Here is a 24,801-nt window from a genome sequence, read left to right as displayed (position 1 = left end):
CCTTGACCCTGGCAGCTGTTACTATTCAGTTACCACACCATTTCCACAGATCCCAGGAGTAATCTCACAATCTCACTCATGACCGCAAGCTTCCATTACTATTCAATCTGCATCCTGGAGAGGGATGAACTGCCTTACATCCCTGTTATAGAGCAATGGTTCTCTACCTGGCACACCTTAGAATCAACTGGGTAGGGGGATGGGCAGACTTTGAAGGGGGTCCTGGTGAGCCCACCTCCTGGTAGTAACAGCCATGTGTAATCCCCTCCCTTTGGGCTGCCCCTGGTGGCCTGCTTCTGAAGAACAGAACATAGCAAAAGTTATGCGATGTCATTTCCATGAACAGGTTATAAAGAGTGTGACTTGCATCTTCTAGCAGACTCCTTATTTCTTGCTCTGACGAGGCAAGTTTCCAGGCTGGAGATGCCCACGGAGCAGATAACTGAAGGTAGTCTCTCAGCCAACAAAGAATTGAAAGCATCAGTCCAATAGGCTGAGAGGGACCGAGTCCTGCCATCCACCTACTGATGGGTTTGGAAGTGGAGCCTGCTCCAGGAACTTGAATGGCAGTCTTGTCAGAGACCCTGAAACAAAGAACCTGCTAAGTATGTCTGGATTCCTGACCACAGAAGCTGTGAGAGAATAAATGCATGTTTGTTTATGCTACTAATGGTTGGGGTAACTTGTTACACAGCAAGATAGCTAAAACAAGTGGGAAGCAGGGGCTTTGAAATAAGAAAATGATTCTAGCTAAACCAAAAACTCTAAGGATAGGAATTCATCATTGTTTTTTGTAAATCTCCCAGGTTATATAGCCAAAGTCCAGAACCACTGACCAGACTTTTCAAACTTTAAAATGAATGGGGTGGGTGGGGTGGGGGTGCGTGTTTGGCCCAGTGGTTAGGGATCAGTTAGGATGCCCATGTCCCATTCCAGAATCCTGGCTGTGCTCAAAATTCTAGCTTCCTGCTCATGTGGACCCTGGGAGGCAGCAGATGATGACTCAAGTAATTGTGGCCATGCCATCACCTGAGTGACCTGAATTGAGTCCTTGGCTCCTGGCACTGGGCTTCAGTTCCAGCCTAGATCCAGCCTGGCCCCCAGCCACTGCAGAAAGTGAACCAGCAGATGGGACTTCCTCTACCTCTCCTATCTCTCTCTCCCTCTTTCTTTCTCCCTCTCAAATAAGCAAACATTTTTTAAAGAGACATACATAAAATGAAAAGGAAACACCTAAGTATTTTATCCAAAACATAGCCCAAGGTTTTGCATCCATAGACAGCTCCTAGGTTGTCCTGACTGTGTAGGTCCCTGCCACACACAAAAAGCAAGGTGCAGGGGTCAGACGAAAGACAACAGAATCCTGGCATTCTTGTAGGTGGGCAACCCTGAGAATGGCGAGATGACAGAGGCTATGAAATGTTTGCAAGAATAATCCTCAGCTCTGTCTCTCTCTCTCACTGTCCACTCTGCCTGTCAAAAAAAAAAAAAAAAGGCCTGCACCGTGGCTCACTAGGCTAATCCTCCACCTTACGGCGCTGGCACACCGGATTCTGTCCCGGCTGCCCCTCTTCCAGGCCGGCTCTCTGCTGTGGCCAGGGAGTGCAGTGGAGGATGGCCCAAGTACTTGGGTCCTGCACCCCATGGGAGACCAGGATAAGTATCTGGCTCCTGCCTTCGGATCAGCGCGGTGCGCAGGCCGCAGCGCGCCAGCCGTGGCGGCCATTGGAGGGTGAACCAACAGCAAAAGGAAGACCTTTTTCTCTGTCTCTCTCTCTCACTGTCCACTCTGCCTGTCAAAAAAAAAAAAAAAAAAAAAAGAATAATCCTCAGGTATTGACTCATTTATGCATAGAGGGCCAGGGTGGGGGGCATGAGTGAGAGCTACTTGAAGGCTTTAAGTCCAGAGACCCTCGAGGAAGTCAGCATTTGTAGCTGAGTTGGAGAATGAAGGAGGAGAAGCCTGCTTGGGAAGAAAAATAATAAATGCTCGCAGTAACCTGTTAGGGATGGTCAGGACATAATTTGTGGGGCTCTGTACAAAGTGAACAGGCAGGGGCCCCTTGTTCAGAAATTATGAAAATTTCAACAAAGGTACAGTAGAGCATTGATCCAAGCTTGCAAGGCCATATGAGCAAGGGACGAGGGCAACTGCACAAGCCACACTGCCATGAAGTCAGCCCTAGGACAGACCGGCCAAGGTCAAGACTTCCCTACTCCTGTCACCTCCTCTTGCTGCCCCTGTCACCTCCCCTTCCCTCCACCCTCTGCCCTGGAGGATGCCCCACTCTGTGTCTTCCTCACATGCTATGCTACAGCAGGGCTCTGGCCTGGCTGGATGCTGCACCTCCCCACTGAGGCTGGGAGGACGGCTGAAAACGTGAGTCCCTTCGCTAGTTCTCTAAGCAGCTTTCACAGAAGACTGAGTGCAGGTTATATTTTCCCCCAAGATGAGGTGCAGGGCCTGTGCCTGACCCACCTGTCCTGGTCCTGCCTCCACCCTGTTAGTGCACTCTCAAGGCAGAGCAGTGCCGCAGTGAGCAGCAGCAGTCTTCCCCTCATTCCAGCCTCTCCCTGGATCTGTGGGCCTCTCCTTGATTGGTCACTCAGATAATAGGCTATAAACAGAGTTCACAGCCTCTAGTTCCCAGACTAGTCCTAGACAGTTCGTTAACTGGAGCGCTTTATGGTCCAAGTCAGAAAATGCCTGACCCACCCCCGAGGGTTGGCACCTGCTCCATGCTGATTCCTCTGACGTTTATTGGTTCCCTGTGATTGTTTATGAGTTACTTACAAATGCTAACCTGCACAGTCTCAGAGCAGACCCCAGCTTACCTTAAAAAAAAAAAAAATTCAGGACCTTAAATCCCAATAAAGTGTTTCTTTCTATGACCTGAGGATGAGCAAGGATTCACAAAAACTCACTGAAAGATATAAGGTTGAACTAATTTATTTCACAAATATATACTTTCAGGTACTAATCATGTCTCAAGAGCAAGAAACTGAAACGATGATGAAAATAATGCAGTAATGATACAACATAAAATTCTATCGACTCTTACTTGCTGCAACTTTGTACATATAGTGCTGAAACTATAGGGAAATGGTAGAATGTCTGGCTTCTCACTCTGACTTCGTACCTAAGAGAGAAGGAAAACTATATTTATTGTGAAGCTACTGTATGTTGAGTACTGTGCTAGGTGCTCCACCTATTATCTCATTCGCTAGCACAAAGAAGCAGAATTAACAGACAGATGACTTATAAACTAAACAGCCGGACTCAAGTGAAGCCCTGACACTTACCATTTCTGTGACTCAGTTATCTTATCTGTAGAATGGATAGAATGATATAGCACTTTTCTCATGTGGTCAATTAACTGATTTAGGATTAAGTGAGTTATTACAGCTAAGGCACTTGAGATAGCACTGGCTTTCCATTGCTAGTAATCTACCCTCATTTTCACAAACACCTTGTGAAAAAAATCGATAATATTTAAGTGCATGCATTTTTGAATGAAAACACTTATCTTAACGCCATTTTCAAGGAACTTGTTGAAGGACCTCTTAGACTATAGATTATGTGACTGAAGTTCAGAAAGGTGAAGCAGCTTGCTCAAAGTTACAAAGCTTATAGTGCCATAGCTGGTATTTGAATTCAGGAATGCTCCAAGCATAGCTTAGGAATTCCTGGAATTATTTCACGCATGAGCTCCTAACATGTGCCAGGCACTGCAGGTAAAGTGGAGAAAAGAAGATAAGATCCTGTTTGGTTCCTGGGGAGAAGACTGGCGTTAAAAATCCAAGAATAGGTGAATGAGGTAATTCCAGATAGCAATAATGCAATGAAGACAATAAAACAGACTGCTGTCCACAGGCAAAAGTGAAAAGAACCCAAGTGTTCATCAAAGGTGAGGGAATACATAAACTACAGACCATTCGTACAGTGAATAACAGGAACCGAAACACTGACATGGGGCCGGCACAGTGGCACCGCAGGCTAAAGCCCTGGCCTGAAGCGCCAGCATCCCATTTAGGCACCGGTTTGAGTCCCAGCTGTTCTTCTTCCAATCCAGCTCTCTGCTATGGCCTGGGAAAGTAGTAGAAGATGGGCCAAGCCCTTGGGCCCCTGCACCCATGTGGGAGACCTGGTGGAAGCTCCTGGCTCCTAGCTTCGGATTGGTGCAGCTTTGGCCATGGTGACCATCTGGGGAGTGAACCAATGGATGGAAGACCTCTCTCTCTGTCTCTACCTGTCTCTGTAACTCTGTCGTTCAAATAAATCAAATAAATCTTTAAAAAAAAAAAAAGAAAGAAACACTTACATGCAGGACAACATGGATGAAAGTCACGTGGGGGGAAGCAAGCCAGACACAAAAGATCATGTGCTGCATGATGCTGCACACGCAACACCCTAGAAGATGAAAACAAACCTGCCTTGATATCACACCATGCAACAGCTGCCAAGGGTGGAGGGCAGAGAGAAGGGCGACTGTGCAGAGGAGAATTCTGAGTGATGGGAACATTCTTCGTCTTGACTGTGGAGGTACCATGAGTATGCACACATCACAAAACTTAGTATATACTCTCAGTGGATGTAACGTACTGCACACAAATTCATCCTCAATAAAGTCGATTTTAAAACATGGGATAGAGGCTGGTGCTATAGCATAGCAGGTAAAGCCACTGCCTACAGTGCTGGCATCCTATATAGGCACCGGTTTGAGTCCTGGCTGCTCCACTTCTGATTCAGCTCTCTGCTGTGGCCTGGGAAGGCAGTAGAGGATGGCCCAAGTCCTTGGGCCCCTGCATCTGCATGGGAGACCTGGAGGAAGCTTTTGGTTCCTGGCTTCAGATTGGCACAGCTCCGGCAGTTGTAGCTACTTGGGGAGTGTACCAGCATATGGAAGACCTCTCTCTCTCTCTCTCTCTCTCTCTGCCTCTGCCTCTGCCTCTCTGTAACTCTGCCTTTCAAATAAATAAACATATCTTTAAAAAAAATGGGATAATGACTCAGAGGGTTGGGTCAGGCATGGCTACTGGAGTCCCTGCAAACAGAAAGAAGTCTGTGCCAAGAACTAAATAGTGAAAAGGATGATCAATCTGCAAGAAAACAAAGAGATCTAACCCAAGGGCACCCAAACATTTCAGTCCTTGAAAACCAAGGGCAGGGAACATCTGGTCCCTGAAGAAGGCAACGAAGATATGTGGTGTCTAAAGGGAATTTAAAATCAAGCATAGGCCCACCCAGAGGTTTTTACCACCACCATGTGCTCACGACTCTGGACAACATTGGTGACAGAACACTCTTCTCTGTGGAACAAACTGCCTTTCTTATACCACCATCTTCAGTAATGGTCTACAGAGTCTGAGATTTCTCTCTGGCATAGGGGCCATGTTCAGTTTGATTGAGTACAGAAGTGAAGGGTGATTTTTGAATATGATCAGCTTTCATCATATCTGTTTTTCTTGGGTAGTTCTCCTTCATAGAAACCTGCCTTTATAATTTTTTGACTTACTGAAATCAAATTTGAGCACCAAAATTCCCATCTTATACATGGAATCCCCAACTCTTGCAGGTCCTGCAGGACACCTTGCTCACAAGTGTCAGCAAATTTGGGAAAACTGAATGTGTAAGTTTCATGTTAGTTTTGTTATGTTTGACTGAAAGTCTCCTGTAGACCATGTTCTGAGATCTAGCTCATGACATATACCCCCAGGCTAATTTCAAATGCCTCATTTTTACCAATAAAAAGCTGAGACCTTGATATATTTCATCATTTTTGTCATGGAAGAGCTAAGTACAAAATCCAGATTAGACTTCGGCCTTGTGTCTTGCTGGTTCCACTGTGTATTCACTGAGCACCTTCTATGTGACAAACAAGAAGAGAGAGTGGAAGTGGGCATTCGGTCTAGCAGTTAAGATGCTGGGTGAGACAGCTGCATCCCATGTTACAGGACAGGAGTTCCAGCCCCAGCTCCACTTCAGCTTCCTGCTAATGTTCACCCTGGGAGGCAACAGGTGATGGTGCAAGTAGCTGGGTCCCTGCCACCCATGTGGGAGTCATGGATGGAGTTCCCAGCTCCAGCTTTGGCCCAGCTCTGCCCTGACCACTGTGGTCATTTGCAGAGTGAAATAGCAGATGGAAGCACTGTGTGTGTGTGTGCGCGCGCGCATGCTTCTCAAACAAAAAAGAGTCATTCTATAGAAGTTCTGAAAGAATGGTCTCTACTCTTGAGAACTACATAGTCTTAGAGCCCAAGACTAAAATATACAAACACTAGGGAAATGCACTCAGTGGTTACTGAGTGCTTGCTATGCAAGGTACTGAGTAGACATTGTGACAGTAACTGACATGGATCAAGGGTTTACCTTGCAGCCAGCCCACTTTACAGTTGTATCTTATCTAACCCTCACAACAGGACTATTAAGTAGTAATATCAGAATCTCATTTTACAGATAAGTAAATTGCCACTAAAGCAATCAGTGTTAAACAGCTTGCCTAAGGTCACACTGCTAGCAAGTCAGAGCTGAGTTTTTCCTGGGTCTCTCCCAATTTCAAAGCCAGACTTCTTACCAATGGCTCCCCAGCAGTGGACAGCATTTTCATGTAAACCTGACACAAAGAAAACAAGCATTGGCATTTTCCCTTGACATAAATATAGTCAAATATGGAAACTAAAATTTGAGTACACCAATCACCACGACGTCTGCTTATAGAGGCTAACACAGGCTGTGTGGTAGAGGCATTTTGCGCCATCAGAGTCCAAAAAAGAAAAAGACCACCCATTATGGACCTTCTCCATTCTAGACTTGGCCTTTGTGTGGTCCTGGAATGAAGTCAGAGATACCAACCAGCTCCACTGAGAGAGTCTGAGGGCCTATACAACACCATAAAAGGCCAGCTCAAGGGAATCAAAAAACGTATGAGCTTCCATACTGTATGTGGGCCTTCCATGTTGTAACACTCAACACAATCCCCTCCCAGTTCAGCCAACCTGCCTGTCGCCATATCAACAATCCCATGATAATCAACAAGCCTATTTTCAAGAGGCAAAAGCAGCAATAATTTACAAACCATCTGAATATGGCAATCAATTTCACAGAATACCAAGATGCATTGTCTCACAAACCCAGATGAACAACAGAACAGCATATTTAAAACCAAGACTGTCCTCAAAAACGAGAAGCTCATGGGGCTATGCAATGTCACGATGCCTGGGCACTGGCACACACACCACTTGCTTCCCTTGGAAGTGAAGCATGGCTCCTAAGGCTTTGAGAAAATAAACGCTGGTGGCTGGCATTGTTCTCAGAGTGGTTGGCCGGTGAGACATGTAACCCAAATACCCGAGGGCTACCATGTATGCCAAAGATGGCAGAGGAGGAGCCGACATTTCACACTGAGTGTGAATCCTGAGTTACCTCACTTGTGCAAAAGCAGGCATCCTGAGGCCTCAGTGCGCAGACCCGTGCAACCTTAGTCCCAGTCTACCTTTCCAGCTGCTCCACCCCATTCTTCCCCCTCTGACTCAGACTACTGCCAGGCCTGGGCTCCTACAGGCACTTAATAAATATTTGTTCAACGAATGAATGAAATTATATTTATCTCCTGAGATTCTTTTAAAAAAATTTTATTTCAGAATAGTTTTTAATTTATGAAACAAAAATTGTTTAGTAGTAAGACAATGTCAAATACCCCTCACTCTACTTTTCCAATTGTTAACATCTTTTGGGACTAGCACTGTGGCATAGTGGGCAAAGCCACCCCCTGCAGTGGCCGGCATCTCACATGGGCACTGGTTCTGCTCCACTTCCAATCCAGCTCCCCAGTGTGCCTGGGAAAGCAGTGGAAGATGGCCCAAGGCCCTGCACCTACATGGGAGACCAGGAAGAAGCTCCAGGCTCCTGGCTTTGGATTGGCCCAGCTCAGGTACTTGCAACCAATTTGGAAATGAACCAACAAACGGAAGATCTCTCTCTGCCTCTCTATAACTGTGCCTTTCAAATAAATAAATATTTTTTTAAAAAATCTCATATATTTGTTGCAATTAATGAGCCACTCCCAATTTCTCCTTTTTTTTTTTTTTATCCAAACTCCTTTTATCCCTTCCAACTTCTAGTAACCAACATGCTTGTTCAGATTGAGTTATCTCATGACATTCTTCCTTCTTGCTAACCTACAGCTCTCAGGCTGCAGTTTTTCTCGATTATATAGTCATTCAACAATTAGCTATTGAGCACCTGCATCTGCACAGTGCCAGTTGCCCAGTGAGCAAACAGCCAGTTTGCTCCCCCTGGGGCCTCAGTGGGAAGAGCCTGTGTGCCTGGAGACCCTTCTTCTCTTGAATCATTCTGTCTCCCCCAGTTGGTGAGTGCCTCGGGATGAAGGACCATGAGTTACCACTCACCTTTGGAGCTGCAGTGCCTGGCCCACTGCCCAGTGTAAGCAGATTTGATAAACACTTGCTGAATAGACAAATGAATGCAAGCGATTAAGCCCTTACAAGGAACCCAGAAAACAGAAAATGTCAAGAAGTCTACTAGTTTTACTCAGGACATCCTCAACTTTAAAAAAGATATTTTCAAGGCCAACGCTGTGGCACAGGTTAATCCTCTGCCTATAGGGCTGGCATCCCATATGGGCACTGGTTCTAGTCCCGGCTGCCCCTCTTCCAACCTAGCTCTCTGCTGTGGCCTGGGAAAGCAGTAGAAGATGGCCCAAGTGCTTGGACCCCTGCACCCATGTAGGAGACCAGGAAAAGGCTCCTGGCTCCTGGATCCGAATCGGTGCAGCTCTGGCTGTTGCAGCCATTTGGGGAGTGAACCAGCAGATGGAAGACCTTTGTCTGTCTCTCCCTCTCACTGTCTTTAACTCTACCTCTCAAATAAATAAAATCTTAAAAAAAAAAAAAAGATATTTTCAGAGCCAACGTTGTGGCGCAATAGGTTAATCCTCCACCTGCAGTGCCAGCATCCCTTATGGGCACCAGTTCATGCCTCAGCTGCTCCTCTTCCAATCTAGCTCGCTGCTGGGGCCTGGGAAAATAGTAGAAGATGGTCCAAGTGCTTGGGCCCCTGCACCCATGTGGGAGACCCAGAAGAAGCTCCTGGATTTGGATCGGCTCAGCTCCATCCGTTGCAGTCTTCTGGAGAATGAACCAGTGGTTGGAAGACTTCTGTCTCTCCCTCTCACAGTATGTAACTCTACCTCTAAAATACATAAAAAATCTTTTTTCAAAATATATTTTCATCTTTATGCAATTTGGATTTCATTCACGAGCCTCTACTTAACTCCTTGGGATTAAAGGACTATTATCTGTGGGATTTTCATCACCTTTTCTTTCCAAATTTACTTATTTAAGTTTGCAGGAAAAAAAAATCCATGCATTTACAATGCAATACATTGTGGAATGGTTAAATACGGCTAATTAAAATATGTATTATCAATTATAGTTTTCTTTTTTATGGTAAGAGCATTGAATATCCACTCATTTTTAAAACATTAAACATTTTTTAAAAGATTACTTTTATTTGAAAGGCAGAGAGAGAAAGAGAGAATATCTTCCAATCTGCTGGTTCACTCCCCAAATGGCTGCATCAGCAGGCAAAAGCCAGGAGCTAGAACTCCATCCAGATCTCCCCCATGGGTGGCAGCATTTGAGTCCTCACCCACTGCCCTCCCAGGCACACTGTCAGGGAGCTAAATCTGTAACGGAGCAGCGGGACTTAAACCCAGAATGAGATGGTGACATTACAGGTGGCGGCTTAACTGGCTACACCACAGTGCTGGCCCCAGCATTTTTCAACAATAAAACATCTCTCATTAACTGCAGCACCATGTGGTACAGCAGTTCTCTGGAACTCATCCCTTTCAAACTGTAACTGTACATATTTGGCCAACCTCGATTTGATGTCACAGGAATCCATCCTAAATCCACTGAGGCAAGAGGGCATTTTATCTGCCCACAACTGTCAAACCTGGGGGTGCAGTGTCCCAGGGCACAAACCACGTCACTAGGGACCTCTCTCTTAGGTTCCCAGCTCGGTTGGCCTCAGCGTGGCTTCACTCTCAACCAGTCCTTGTCCGTCAGCAGCTCCAGGACCGCAGCAATCCAAGCAGCAGCCACATATGATGCCAGGGAAGATTCTGAGGGCCTGATCCACCGTCTCCTGCCGGCCCATTTTGGCTGGTGATGAGGGTATTTGGTTTGTCCACCCGAGTGGACAACAAGCCGACCCCAAGGCAGTCAGCAGGGGACCACTATGTCCTGCCCTGGCCAGGGACACCTGGACCTGCCAAGGAGCTGCCCTGGGGAAGCAGCAGGGGACACAGGGGTTTCTTCTTCCCATCCTCCTGCTCCACCTCCTTCACCTAACACGACAAACTCCTTGGACACACGATGGTGCCACAGATCTAAACACAGCGAATGTTCCCAAGGCAGGAAGAAAACCCGAGGGTTCAGCCCCAGCTTTATCTGTCTCTTTTATCAGAAAAGTAAAAACTTCTCCAGAAACAGAACTGGCCAGCATGGGGGTCACACAGCTATGCCCTGGCTGCAAGAGTGGCTAGAAAACCTAACCGGAAGAATGGGAGAAAATGTCATGACTCTGACCAACTCTGATCTCCCACTCCCATCGTCCCTGGGGGTGGGCTAGTCTTGCTCTGAGCCCCATACTATCCTGAGCCCCAGCCCCCCACCCTCCACGGCTAGGGCCACACACAGCACAGCCCCCACCCTCTGCAGGGACTACTACATCTGTCCTGTAATGTCTCCAGTGCTTAACGTACTGCTGGGCTTCATTCCACCAATGTCGTCTGCGTGACTACCATGTCCCAGACTCTGAAATAAGCTCTCTGAACATTTCCTGGATGGATGGGTAGATAGATGGATGATGGATATTATTGCTGTCCAATGGACGGCTCCACCCGGTGCAGTGGGAGTCCCCAGTCCTCCTCCCCTCACCCCCTCTCACCGGGCTGTCATTTCACTTTGCTAAAAGCCTCTGTTCCCGTGGAGCCATTTAGACCGGTCCCTCTCTGTGCTCAGACCACGGCTAGCACTTTCCTTTTCTCCCTCCACTCCGCATCCAGCGGACTCTAGAATCAAGGCCAGCAAACTGGGTGTGAACGGAAGGAGCGGCTCATTACTTGCCATTATTTACCTCTGAGTGTATGCACTCCCATTCCTTCCCATATTCATTTGCTCTCTCGCTCTCTCTCCTCGGGATCTGGTTCAGCCGCAGTTGATGCTCATCTGCATCTAGCCCTAGAGAACCTGCAGGACTCTGGGGAGGAGGAAGAGGGGGTGGGGGCGACAAGAGAAGGCGGCAGCCGCAGCGGCGGGCCGAGGTGCGGCAGCCACACGATCCCGGGCCCACGCCGCGCCGCCCAGGAAGCCCATGCCCGGCCCGTGCCGCCTGGGGCTTGCCCATGAAGCCTCTGCCGAGCCGGAGGAGGAAAACCCAAGGCTTCTCGCTGGGACTCTTCGCCCTCTGCCTGGCCACGGCCCGCTCTCTGCAAAGTAAGTACGGGGTTTGGGGAGGGCAGCGCCGGCGCATTCAGGGGGTCGCGCGACTGCGGGAGGAGACCTTGTCTGGTGGGGGGGGCGAGGTGAGCCCCGGCAGGCAGGCCCCGCACCACCCTTTGCTGTAGGGGCTGGGCGCAGCCACGAGCCCGGGCGCCGACTGCGGCCCAGTGCGGCCACTGCAGAGCTGAGGCGACCTGGCCCCGGTGCCACAACGGGGTGTGCGCCCCGCAGGCGAGCACGGGAGGCGGTTATCAGAGCCGGAAGCCCGTCCGGAGATAACCGGCTTCCCGCCCGTGGCCTCCACGATCTGATCTGGGGGATTTCCTGGAACATCCAGACTGCAGCCCCCGGAGGGCGCACGGAGCCCGCCCCCTACCGTGGGGACGCCACTGCCCTTCCGTGCACCTCCAGGTCATCTGGGCTCCGCAGGCCAATTGAACCCCCAGCAGCTTGCTTCTGAAGAAAGGGGGTTGGGCAATGGGGCCTGAGTTCCTCAGGCCAGAGTTGGTTCTCACCTCTCTGTACCGTGTGTACCGCTTGGGAGCCAGGCAAGGGTGGGGCTGGCTCTGGACCCTCTTGCCAGAGGGGTGAATGTCCCAGCAGCTCTCAACCTGCACACAACAGAGTGCAAAGCCATCTGTAATCATCATCATTATCATTCCCATTTCGTGGATTAGTCAACTGAGCTTTAGACAGAGCCCCAGGCAGGGCAGCCGGAGCAGTAAGGACCACAGGTCCTTTTGTATTCACCATTCTTGGATTTTAAAAGACTCCTGCCCCAGGGCAACCCTAGGAAATAAAGTGCTACTCCTTTTTCTTTCTAATCTTGATATTTGTGCATTTTACATTTGTTAGGGAGTTATCTATCTTATTACTTACTTGAGAGAACTCCCACCTGCTGGTTTTCCAAATGCCTGCCACAGCTGGGAAGCCAGGAGCTTGGAACTCCATCTGGGTCACCCACAGAGGCAGCAGTGACCCAAGCATTTGAGCCACACACACACACACACACCCCACCCCGCTGTCTCCCAGGGTGCACATTAGCTGGAATCAGGAGCAGAGCTGAGACTCAAACCCAGAACTCTGACCAATATGGGATTTGGGGATCTTCACAGCTAAGCCGAACACCACCCCATAACTGCTGCTGCCATCCCTGTTTCACAAATAACAAAGCTAGACACAGAAGGATTGTTACTCCCGTGGGGGACGGCCAGTCAACGGAGAAACCAGATTCAAACGGGGCAACCTGGCACTCTTGGCTTTATATACCTCCGGGTAGAGCTCGGCTTTGGAGGTTGCAAGTCTCAGAATCCCAGTAATGAGATGGAGCATGTTCCTCTGGTGGCCATGGAGCAAGAAATAGTTGTGAGTCTTGCAAGGTGTGCGGTGTCTTTGCTATTGCACTGACCTCTTCTACAGTTGTCCAAACCCCAAGTACATCATTCGTAACACAGGTGTCCAGAGGACAGTGATGTCCAGGGGCCAGCCATTCCCTTAGCGTATAATTCTTCAGGCGCTCACTCCTTCACTGCATCCCTCCTTGCAGGAAGCAGGCCGCAGTGGATATGGGGGATACCGTGGTGCACAGTATTGGACTCAGGAAGTTTAGCATCTCAGGGAGAAGACAGGCATATGAGCAAGGGTGCCAGCCTTGGCATGGCAAACCTGGACAGGGAGGAGGTGCCACGTGCTGGGAGTCCTTGAGATTCAGCACCCGGATCTGGGAAGCCAGAGCAAACGTCCCAAAGGATGTTGCACCTACTGAGAACCAATGGACAGAAAACAGTCAGGAAATGGGACAAGAGGAGTGCGGAGTGTCCCAGACTGAGGACAGCCCGCACAAAAACCTAGGGGGCAGGTAAAAGTTTGCAATTATTCATTGGCTGTCTGCTACACATCACGTGTGACCCAGGAGGGCAAACACTCTTGCGGCTCTGGGTCCTCACACTTGCCCAGTGCTAGGCAGGGCCTACCCCTTAAAAGAATTAAGAATTGCACCTGCCTGAATGGGGCTCTGCTTTAGGGCCAGCCCTAGTGATGCAGAGTGGGCCTCTCTCCTCACACCAGCTCCTGCATTCTCTGCCTCTTCAGCCTCTCTCAAAAGCTCCTAACCAAAAAGCACAACGTTCTTCAAATACACTGAAGTTTGTGTTGAAGCAAGCCCACACACACAAGCACCCTGTGCTTGAAGCCTTTCCTTTATATGTGACGCTGGTATGAACTCAGTGTTCGTATACCCCCAATTCCTAGGTTGAAGCCCCAACTTCCCATGTGACAGTGTTTGGAGGTGGGGCCTTGGGTGGGTAATTAGGCTTAGATGAGGTCATAAAGGTAGGCCCCATGATGGGATTAGCATCCTTCTGAAGAGGAAGAGAGAGCGCTTCTCTCTACCTCCACACAGAGAAAAGGCAGCATTAGCAAGCCAGGAAGGGAGCCCTCACCAAAAACTGAACCTGCAGGCACGGTTGCCTTAGACTTTCCAGCATCCAGAACTGTGAGAAATAAATGTCTGTTGTTGAAGCCATGCAGCCTAGGAGATTTTGTTATAGCAACCAACCAAGAAAGAAATGGGGCCAATGCTGTGGCATGGAGGGGTTAAGTCCATATGGGCGCTGGTTCAAGTCCCCACTGTTCCAATTCCAGTCCAGCGTCCTGCTAATGTGCCTGGGAAAACAGCGGAAGATAGCCCAAGTGCTTAGAAGATTTGCAAGAAGCTCCCACCTTTGGACTAACCCAGCCCTGGCCAATGAGGCCATTTGGGAAGTGAACCAATAGATGGAAGGGGTGTGTGTGTGTGTGTGTGTGTGAGAGAGAGAGAGAGAGAGAGAGAGAGAGAGAGAGAGACTAACCCCCTCTCTAATTCTGCCTTTCAAATAATCTAAAAAAAAATTGATACTGAGAAATGGAATACTAACATAAATATGTAAAAACATGGAAGTGGCTTTGGAACCAGGTAATTGGTAGAGGCTAGAGGAGTTTAGGAGTATAGTCTAGAATTGTGGGTGCTAAAGGAAATTCTGATGAGCTGTCACACAGAAATGGGGAACATGTCATTGAATAGAGAAAAAGTGATGCTTGTTTTAACATGGTAAAGAACCTGAATGAATTATGTTTGTGTCCCAATGCTTTGTGGAAAGTAGAACATAGAAGTGATAGAATTGGATATTTAGCAGAAGAGATTTCTAAGCAAAGTGTTGAAGGAAGAGCTTGGTTTCCCCTGACTTTTTATAGAATTCAAGAAATGAGAAATACATTGATCAAAGAATTGTTAAGCAAAAAGGAACCAGAACTTAAAGATTTGAAAAATTCTCAACCTGTCTATATTGCAGAAAGTGAAAAGGCGTGTTCAGAAGAGAACAGCAAGGCGTGGCCAAACAGCCATTTGATAAGATTAATGTAGGTGTGAACCTAGGCCCTGGCCAGCCACCCCTGCAGAAACACTGCCAGCTTGAACTTTAGGGATCAGAAACAGGACTGAATGAAGGAAGACTGGCAGACTCTGAACACCCTACAGGATCGGACCAGGCAGGTGCTCAGCTGCGAACACGATGCACTGTTCAAGAAGGAGGGAATAAGCAGCGGGATTCAGAGATCATCAAGGCTGCTTGCTCAGTTCCAACAGCCCAGACAGTGGCCTCCCAGAGCCTCAGTGGGGACAGGGCCTCCTGAGAGCGCTCCGGGGGCATGGCCCCTGCTGCACCGTGTTCTGAAGGCCGGACATCAAATCAAAGAGGATTATTCTCAAGTAGTAGCATTCTGATCTAACAGTATTCCTCACACCTTGTTTTGGACTTGCTTGGGACCCATTGCCCTTTACTGCATTCCGATTTCTCCCCTTTGGAATGAGAATGTCTACCCTGTCCCACCATTGTATTTTGGAAGCACATAGCTCACATACTGTTACATGTTACTCCACAATGGGGATGTATTCTGAAAAATGCATCACTAGGCGATTTTGTCATGGTTTGATTGTACTTACAGAAACTGAGATGCCTACAATGTCACAAGGTAATGTAATCTTATGGGACGCCCATTGTGTACGCCGTCTCTCCTTTGACCTAAGTGTCATGATGTGGTGCATGAGGGTAGTTTCACGTTTTCACAACTGGAGACAAATTTGGTGAAGGATTGAGTTGCACCTGTTCTCTCAGGTACAAGTTTATGCTTTGGCACAGATGCTGAAATGAGTTAAAATTTGAGGGCTGACAGGATGGAATGAATGTTTTTTGCATGAAAGGAGGCTACAGATTTGGCGACCAAGCACAGAACAGTGTGGACTGAAAGTTTGTATCTTCACAAAATGTGTATATTGAAGCCCTGATCCCCAGTGTGATGGTATTGGGAGGTGGTGCCTTTGGGAGGGAATTATGTTTAGAAGAGGTCATGAAGTGGGATTCCAGCAATGAGATTAGTGTCCCTTAGAAGAAGGGAGAAGGACCAGAGCTTAGTCTCCTTTACCACGTGAGGACACAGAAAAAAGGGGTAGTATGCAGGCTAGGAAGAGAGCCCTCACCAAGAACCCAGTCTCCAGCACCTAGACGTTGGACTGTCTGTCTCCTTAGAAAGCTGGCAGATATCCTGCAGCTGGCCAGCAGGCAAGGGCTCGCTTCTTCCTTTCTAGCTCTCAACACAGCAAATCAGCCACCAGGCCTGCGAGTACCCAGTGCTCCATCTTGTTTGGAAATAGGTGATCCAAGACTAAAGTAGGATGGTTTGGATAATGGCATGGACAGATGAGTTTTCTTCCTTGGTTCCTACCCTCACTTCTAAGAAGCAACTGCTCCCCCCAGACACACACCACACACACACACACACACATTGTGTATGTGCACCCCTTAACAGGGTAGGAACATGACTGAAGGTGGTGGTCTTAGCGAGTCACCCCCAGCCCGGTGCCCAGCAGAATGGAGGAAGAGAGTCAGGGCCCAGTGAAGAGGGTGTGGGCAGCCCCAGAGCTGGAGCTGTGGGTTCAGGGCTTAGCTGAGGATAGGAATGAACAGAGGGAGGTGGCGTATGCAGGGAAGGAGTAATCTCCTGAGGGCCCTTGAGAGACTCCCAGATCTGTGTCTCCAGGATGAAGCCTCCCTGGTCACCTCTACATAGACACACTGAACGTCTACTCTGCTGCCTAGAGCTCTATCCCGGCGCCCAGTGAATCAGGGATAAAGGAGATGTGGCCTTGCTCCACACTGTCCTTTCAGTTTTACAGAAAATGGTTTTGCATTCATGCAAGTGTACTCACTGGGAAAAGGCGGGTTTTCAGCATGCTTATACTTGTTATTCAGCAAGTTAGATTTCATGCTGATTTTTCTTTTAGCTTTATCCATGTTAATCAGCCGGGATCTTGTGCAGTCCTTTCAACTACTACTCCTACCAGTATGCCATCACATAGATCTACATCTTTAAAAAAATATATATATTTTATTTATTTATTTGACAGAGTTACAGACAGTGTGAGAGAGAGAGAGACAGAGACAAAGGTCTTCCTTCTGTTACTTCACTCCCCAAATGGCCACTACGGCCGGAGCTACCCTGATCCGAAGCCAGGAGCCAGATGCGTCCTCCCAGTCTCCCATGCGAGTACAGGAGCCCAAGCATCCAGCCATCCTTCACTGCTCTCCCAGGCCACAGCAGAAAGCTGGACTGGAAGAGGAGCAACCGGAACTAGAACACATGGGATACCGGCGCTGCAGGAGGATTAACCTAGTGTGCCACGGCGCCAGCCCCACATAGAACTACATCTTACTTAGCCAGCAGTCCCCTCCTGGTAGACATTGAAGCTTTCAGCTTCCAGCTGTCACTCGGAGGGGAGAAACAGACCACTCATACTGGGTGACATGTGCAGTGCAAGTGAAAAACACACTACAATGATGAAATGCCACGTCCCAGCTGATGGGCATCCCCTGCACACACACCTCCCCCAACACGCCCAGAGAACTGAAGCTGTGGGAGGGGTAGGTCACACAGAAAGTCACCCAAAGTCTGCATTCCTGACTTCCAAGCGCCTTCCTGAGTGTACTCCCTGCTGCTCTGAGGGCAGAGTCGAGGCCCAGACACCTCTGCTCTCCCCCATTCCCGGAGCCTAATGACAATGAAGTATGTCATATGCTCTAAGACGTTTTTAAAAAAACATTTTACAATGTTTATTTGTTTTAAAAATTTCTTGGAAAGGCAGAGTGACAAAGAGGGGAAAACAAGAGAGAGATTTTCCATCCGCTGGCTTACTCCCCCAAATGCCTGCAACAGCCAGGGCTGGGCCAGGCCAAAGCCAAGAGCCAAGAATTCTGTCCCAGTCTCCCACATGGGTGGCAGGGCCTCAGGTACTTGAGCCATCATCTGCTACCTCCCAATCACATAGCAGGAAGGGGAGGTGGGACTCAGTCCCAGTACTCTGAGATGTGGGTGTCCCACATGGCAGCTTAGCCCACTGTGTCAGAATACCTGCCCGGAAACATTTTAGTATGTCCAGATCCAAGGTGCACGTTACAACTTCAGATGGGCTGAAGTGGAGTCCTTCCCAAGAGGATGTGTGTGGCTTCTGCCAGTCATCACAGGAGGCCCCTACCTGGGGAGTCAGGAAGGACTTCACAGGGAAGGCAAGGCTGAGTCTTGAAAGCAGGACAAGACAGAGAACTGCAGGCACAGAGCAGGTGCTCAAAAAACGGTGTCCTAATCTTTGGGGGCCTGGCAGCATAGGGATGTTCTGAGCCAGAGAATAGGAAGTGGGTATTGTGCTACCAGGCATCAATGGAGCATTTAGCTGGTGTCCCAGAGACCTCATGACACTTACTGAGCCCCACAGCCTGTGCACTCTGAAGCTGGGTCTCCCTGCACATGGGCTTTCCATGAAAACTGGGCTTGGAGTAGGACAGCATTTACCTACCCAGCAGAAACTGCAGTGGGAAGAAGGGGAATTGGCAAGCTCCAAGCTGGAAATTAACTTTCCCTTGCAAGTGATTTGCTCGGCTGGGAAGGAATTCACCTGCTGGGCAAAGTGGAAAGGACACCCTGCACCGTAAAGGAAGCACAGGACAGGCCTTGTCTGTGTGACCAGCTGGTCAAGAAAACACACTGGCCTTCCCCCCTGCTGAGATGCACTGTCAGGTGCCATGCTGACCCCAGGAGAACCCCAGCTGCCTGCAAAGGGCCAGTTCCAGTCCCAGTAATGCCCAATAGCCCCGTCCTTCTCCCATGGAGAAGGGGCAAGCTTCGCAGTTCTCACCAAGGCTGCACATCAGAACCACCTGGGGGACATAGAAGATGGACAAGAGCCCATGTCCTATCCAAGCCCAGCTAAATCAGTATCTGAGACCAGGACCCGGTATGGTTTCACTTTGCTTCTAAAGTCCTTGGGGGATTCTAATGTGAGACCAAGTGGAGAGCTACTCACTGGATCATCCCCAGGTGCCCTGCTGTGGTCTGGCCCTGTGGAAACAGCTTGTCGGGAAGTGCATGCACGTCACCCACCTTGTGATCCCAGAACACCCACCACTGTGAGGTAGAGCCTTGCTGTGTCTTAGTTGTGGTTTTATCCTGGCAAACCCACAGTGTCCCATCAGGCTCAGGACAGGAGGCAAAGCTGCTTGGCTTTGAAGTTTGGTTCAGCTCAGTAGTTCCCGAGCACCTACTGTGCATTGGACAGCATTCCAGAAACTGGGGCTACGCAGCAGGTTCCTGAACTGCAAGATAGCCCCGAGCAAAAGGCAGATCCTAAACAGATATTTGACATCAGATGCCCTGGAGGCACTGAGAAATGTCCTTAATTCAGTTTGAGTTGGGAGGACCTTCTCAAAGAGGAAGCCTTGAAAACAAAGCAGGAAGTAGTCAGGGGCACAGAGGGAGAGACAAAGTTCTGAGCAGCAGGACCCAGGAGGAGGGATGATTATTTTTTAGATGAGCTTTGTTTTTCAATTTCCATCATATTCATATTCAATCTGGCAAGTTGTCTGAGAGTTAAGGGAATGGCACTTGGGGAGGCCTCAAATCCTGGGTGGAAGGTGCTGGAATAACTGCTCTTTCCTCTGCTAGACCTGGTCTCAGAGGAGGAAGGAGCAGGGGCCCCTGGGCACCAAGCACTGGTAAGGGGATACAATATAAAACTCCTCCGACCTCCGCCCTTCTGTACTAATGATCACTAATGTGGGCTACATCACGTGCCTTTTGGAAACCAATGCCTAAAACTAGAATCTGGGACCTGTCCTTCCTCTCCTTACCACCAATACTTCCACATTCTTTGAGATGGCATTCCAGGGCTTCTTAAACAAGAACTTGGTCCTTTATGTCAAGTCAGCAGTCAGTTCAATTCAACTGCCTTTGCGTGAGTGAGCCAACCCTCGCATCATGTACTGCTGGGTGCTGCTGCTTCACACCTAAACACAACACAATGCGTGCTGTCCCTTTGAGCAGTGCAGACACTCATCTCATGCGAGCTGAGCTGCAGAAGTCTCATGGGACCCAGCAAAGGAGGGGACATTTAAGATAGATTGAAAATGTGAACAAGGGAGCCATCACTGTGGCATAGATTAAGCCTCTGCCTGCAGCGCTGACATCTCATATGGGCATAAGTTCTGATCCTGCTAATGAGCCTTGGAAAGCAGTGGAAGATGGCACAAGTGCTTGGGCCCCTGCACCCATGTGGGAGACCTGGAAGAAGCTCCTGGCTCCAGATCAACCCACCTCCATCTGTTGTGGCCATTTGGGGAGTGAACCAGGAGATAGAAGATCTGTCTCTCCTTTTCTTTCTGTATCTCTGCTTTCCAAATAAATAAAAATATTTTTAAAGTGAAAAGATTGCGGAGAACAGGGAAGGAATAACTGAGCTGACTTGAGTGGATTCAGGCCCAGTGGGGGATGGTCCATAACTGGGTGCCATGGAATTAGGGGTGGAGAGGACTGACGGGAAGTGGGGATGGAGAAGAAAGTTAGGAACAGTTTGCTGAGGTCTTTCTGGGGCAGGGGAGACACAAGAAGATGTGTGGGTTACAGAGGTCACCAAGAATACCCTCCAGCCAACTGAAGAAAAGGAAGCCAGTATCTCTCGAGCTTTTATGACCATTTACAACAATCGTAAGAGAAGAGTAACCATGACTCTACTGAACACTTACTTTGTGCCAAGCACTCTAAAAGCTGCTTTCCATCCTGCAAAGTCATCCTGCAAAGAAATGTGACCAGCCTCCATTTTCCAGGGGAGGAAACTGAGGCTCAGAGAGGCTAGGGGAGTTGCCCAAAGGCATGCATTCCACTTGTGCTAGGCCTTGGGCAGCCCCTGTGTTCACACAGCTAACATTGGTCTTAGAGGACGAGCCATTCATCAAGAAGGAGTGAGTGTTCAGAGAGAGGAAGAAGGAGCAATGAGAACACCCAGTGGAGACCCTGAACCTGATGCTGAGAGATTGGGGAAGGCTTTGAGACAGGATGAAGAGGAACGGACCATTAATCTCCTTGGAGGAGCACTGTACTCTTCTCTCTGCAGTACCCAGGCATGTGTGTGCCTGCGTTACTTTTTGATCACTATTCCTCCCTCTTCCGGGTGCCTTCAGGCCTCCTATAACCCCTCCCCTAAAGAATTGTTGGGCAATCATACCACCTCATTCCTCCCTGCAACCTCCTGTTCAACACACATCCCGCAGAGGTGCCTGAAAGGACCCTGCCTTCCAGTTCTCCAGGCTGGCCTGATGCTGAGCCCTGCAGCCCAGCTTTGCAGAGGGCAAACCCGGCCACCCTCAACCCCAAGGCTGTGGCAGAGTGAGGCACACACTGCCGTCATGCCTGACTTCTTTGGTATCTTATCAGTAGTACAGCAAGACTCTACCATAGCCTGTGACCTTTCAGAAAAGTCTAGTTTTCCAGCAAGGGTTTTGTTTGTGCCAGGAAAAGGAGTTTTGGGAATGTTCCAGAAGGCATTCCACAAGCAGGCATTCCCCATCACCCAACCCCTCACCACACTTCCAGAAAAGAACCACAAAAGCACAGGTGCTGTGTTAGTCCAAATCGGCTGCTGCAGCCCAACACTGTAGGGTGAATAATTTTTCAAAACTGAAACTTGGTGCTCACTGTTCTGGAAACTGGGAGTCTGAGGTCAAGGTGGTAGCAGGTTCAGTATCTAGCAAGAGTTACTCAGAGTTGGCAACTTCTGTGACCTCATATGGTGCAAGAGGCAACACAGCTTGCCCGAGCCCCTTTTCTAAGTGTACTAATTCCACGCATGGCTTAATCACATCTCAAAGGCCCACCCACCTCTTGATTACCTTCACTCTGGGCATTAGGTTCCAACATAGGAATTTGGGGAGGACACCAGCATTCAGACCACAGCCTACTATGTGATATGGAGTGCAAGAAGAACTTCCTCCACCAACACACCTGCTCCCGCCCCGATCCAGCTCCACACTCCCGGGGATGGGGAGCTCACTCTATGCGTCCTTAAAGAAGTCTCATGAATCACAGCTACTACTTATTGGTAATACCGATATTAGAAACTATGGAAAGCCCCTTACATGTCTCATTTAAACCGTATTCTGCTGCATGGGGTGGGCCCGGTAACATCCTTATTTCAGAGGTGCTATTGCTGAGGCTGAAGGAAATCAAGTAATTGACACCCAGGTCTCACAGTTCTTACTAGCAGAGCTAAACTTTGGCCACAGTCTGACTCCAGAATCCAAGGACACACCCACTATGTACACACTGTCTCCATTCTGTCCACCGGTACCTGTGTCCTTTCCATCTCCACCCTTGGTCCTCCTACTGGTAATTACGGGGTGTCCCCAGTGCCCCTGTTACAGGCTCCCTCCGCTTGTTATCAAAGGGCCAGGTGGGTCTAAGCAAACAAGCACTGACTTTAGAAGCCGGTTCCCCACCTGCCATAAAGGCCTAGCCGCATACCTCAGACAAGATAGTCGTGTGCCTCTTGAAACTGCCTTTAAGTTATAACTTACTGGTTCTTGTACTGTAAAACTGCCTTACCTTGCAGGTGTAATTCATTAATCCCTGAGAACCTAAGATAATACTAGGCTCCCTGAGACTGCCCCAAAACTTCCTGGAAAGTATCTCATAACTGCCTTGCTACATTTAGGGTATGAAAGTAGGCAAAGACCAGGACTGGGGCTTGGCTCTTGAGACTGGAGTCTAGTCAAGCACGCATGCATAAATAAACGGTGTGCCTTTCCTCCCAAAGCCTCCAGTGCCGTTTGGTTTCTGTGGCCTTTGTCCATCACATTCCCTTCTCCATGATGAGAAGTTATATACCACAGGCAGGTGGCTGCCCGGCCAAAGGGGTGTTAACAACCTTGGGAACCAAAAAGCCGTGGTGTCTGGCCCCTGGGGATCCTCAGAGCTTCCTCATGCCCCTTTGTTTGCCCTGGTGGGGTTCTAAAGCAGGTGTGGGAACATTAGCGATTCAAGCTCTCAGCCTCACCTCTGACCTACTGAGGAAAAACTGTAGGGGGAGGCCCTGCAATGTTAACAAGCCCTCTCCCCCAGTCCCCACCCCGGGGTTCTGACCCAGCTGACTCCGAGAGCTGCAGTGCTGGGGTGTTGGAGCAAATGCAGTCCCTTCACCTATCTGCTCTTCCTCCTAAGCCCCCAAACCATCACCAGAAATGGTGATGTAAAAAGAAAGGGAGCAGTAAAAATATGGGGGGGGTGCCAGAAAGAGCGCACTTCTCCTAAACATTACCTTGAAAGGGCTGCCGCAGTGTCATGGACTTCTCTCCTCCACCCGTTCCTTTGGCTTCAGGCTTATACGAAGCGCACACACCCCCCACCCCACCCCCCGCCTTGTAATGCATGACCTCCAGCTGCTAACACTTTAATGTGGATTAGCTCAATGCTTACCAATCCTGGCCCAACATTGGAGTCACACAGGGAGTTCTAAAAATCAGGTTAGTCCCACCTCCAAAGATTCTGAATTCACTAGCAAGGTAGTATCTGCTTTCTTTCTGAATGTTTTTTAAAATGTTTATTTTATTTGAAAAGGGGAGCAGGGAGGAAAGAGAGAGAGAATGCAGAGAAAGTGATAGTGTTGCCATCTGGTGGGTGATTCACACCCCAAATGCCCATAACAGCCAGGATTGAACCACGCTAAATCCAGGAACTCAGTCTTGGTAGGAGCAGGGATCCAAGTACTTAATCTATCACCTGCTGAAGTCAGAAATGAGCTGGGACTCAAACCCAGGCACTCCCATATGAAATGTGGGTGCCTCAAACCAGTGTCTTACTTGCTTTGCCAAGTGTCTGCCTGGAGGATGATGTTAAAACCTCCATGGCTAGTACAATGTTCAGTCAAGGTTTGAAAACAACTTGATTAGCTAATTCAATCCTTTCCACCTAGAAAGCTACATACCCAAAGGCAATCATTCCTGGAAACAAGAGCCACAGAGGTTGGTGTATTCCTTTGCTGGGACTGCCTGAACACAGCACCACAACAGGGTGACTTAAACGCCAAGCTCCTCATCTCACTTCCAGAGACTGGAAGTCTGCGGTCAATGCCAATGTGTTGGCAGGCTGGTTCCTTCCCCGGGGCTGAGAGGCTGCTCATTCCAGGCCTCCCCCTCTCTTCTGGTGGCTGCTGGCCTTCTCCATCATTCCTCAGCTCATAGACACATCACCTGGTCTCTGCTGTCACCTTCACTTGGCGTTCTGTGTGCCTGTGTATCTCGGTGTCCAAATTTTCCCTTTGCAGAAAGACACCAGCCACATCAGATTAGGACTCACCCAAGGGACTGCTTCCTCCTGATTTCTTCTGCAAAGACCTTGCCTCCAGACAAGACCACCTGCTGACTACCGGTTAGGATAGCCACGCGTCTTTTTGATAGACACAACTCAAACTGTAACAGGCAAGCAAAAAAGGGTGGGGCCCTAGGTAGGAAGCAGATCCAGGTGGCATCAAGCCCTAACTACTCTCCGTCCTAATGTCTAGTCTGCAGCTCCTTCCTAGCGCTCACCCAGCCCACTACATCACTTCTTCAAGCTAGCTCAGGACTATGATAATATTTTTCACCTGCTATACAAAGGGCACTCTAACTGCGAGTCAGACCCTGACTCTTTACCATCACCACGTGAGCGAGGCGTTAAGGCATCCCTGCCGTGCAGAGGAGGAAGTGGATTCAGAGACTAAGCAACTGAAAGGAGGGGGCGAGGCCTGAGGGAGGCCGAGGTACCTGCCAAGGACACAAAGTGAGCCATGTCTCTCACCAGAGCTGGCACCACGACCCCAGCAGTCAGTTGCACCCACAGCTGCCTCTCTTCCCAGCAGTCCTGGGCTGCAGGAGCCTGTCC

At 49.1% G+C, this 24,801-nt stretch overlaps 1 protein-coding gene and 2 long non-coding RNA genes across 6 annotated transcripts in view; 1 reads left to right on the top strand and 2 right to left on the bottom strand.

Annotated features, from left to right (window-relative positions):
* Positions 1–448: 448 nt before the first annotated feature.
* On the bottom strand, positions 449–11,302 carry LOC149128499 (uncharacterized). 2 transcript variants are annotated; one of them, XR_016233713.1, is made up of 3 exons: positions 11,165–11,302; positions 4,323–4,411; positions 449–584 (listed from the first exon to the last, which is right to left on the bottom strand). It is a non-coding gene; the product is annotated as an uncharacterized LOC149128499 (long non-coding RNA). The 2 variants fall into 2 exon arrangements; XR_016233707.1 differs by lacking the exon at positions 449–584 and adding an exon at positions 3,013–3,140.
* Positions 11,303–11,380: 78 nt separating this feature from the next.
* Positions 11,381–24,370, bottom strand: LOC149128498 (uncharacterized). Of its 2 annotated transcripts, none has more exons than XR_016233695.1 (3): positions 24,238–24,370; positions 12,045–12,140; positions 11,381–11,516 (listed from the first exon to the last, which is right to left on the bottom strand). It is a non-coding gene; the product is annotated as an uncharacterized LOC149128498 (long non-coding RNA). The 2 variants fall into 2 exon arrangements; XR_016233693.1 differs by lacking the exon at positions 24,238–24,370 and adding an exon at positions 12,799–12,933.
* Positions 11,392–24,801, top strand: part of VSTM5 (V-set and transmembrane domain containing 5) — a 32,160-nt gene continuing 18,750 nt past the window's right edge. For both annotated transcript variants that reach the window (XM_002708633.6, XM_089332642.1), the window contains exon 1: positions 11,392–11,523. In XM_002708633.6, the coding sequence (XP_002708679.3) occupies positions 11,433–11,523 (91 nt within the window). In that variant the 5' untranslated portion in view covers positions 11,392–11,432. The remainder of the gene's footprint in view (positions 11,524–24,801) is intronic.

The sequence above is a fragment of the Oryctolagus cuniculus genome, chromosome 1 (genome assembly GCF_051225735.1).
Source record: "Oryctolagus cuniculus isolate XC-2025 breed Fujian yellow rabbit chromosome 1, ASM5122573v1, whole genome shotgun sequence".
NCBI classification, from domain to species: domain Eukaryota; kingdom Metazoa; phylum Chordata; class Mammalia; order Lagomorpha; family Leporidae; genus Oryctolagus; species Oryctolagus cuniculus.
The sequence above is the reverse complement of the archived record's forward strand: the minus strand, read 5'-3'. Positions and strand labels throughout refer to the sequence as shown.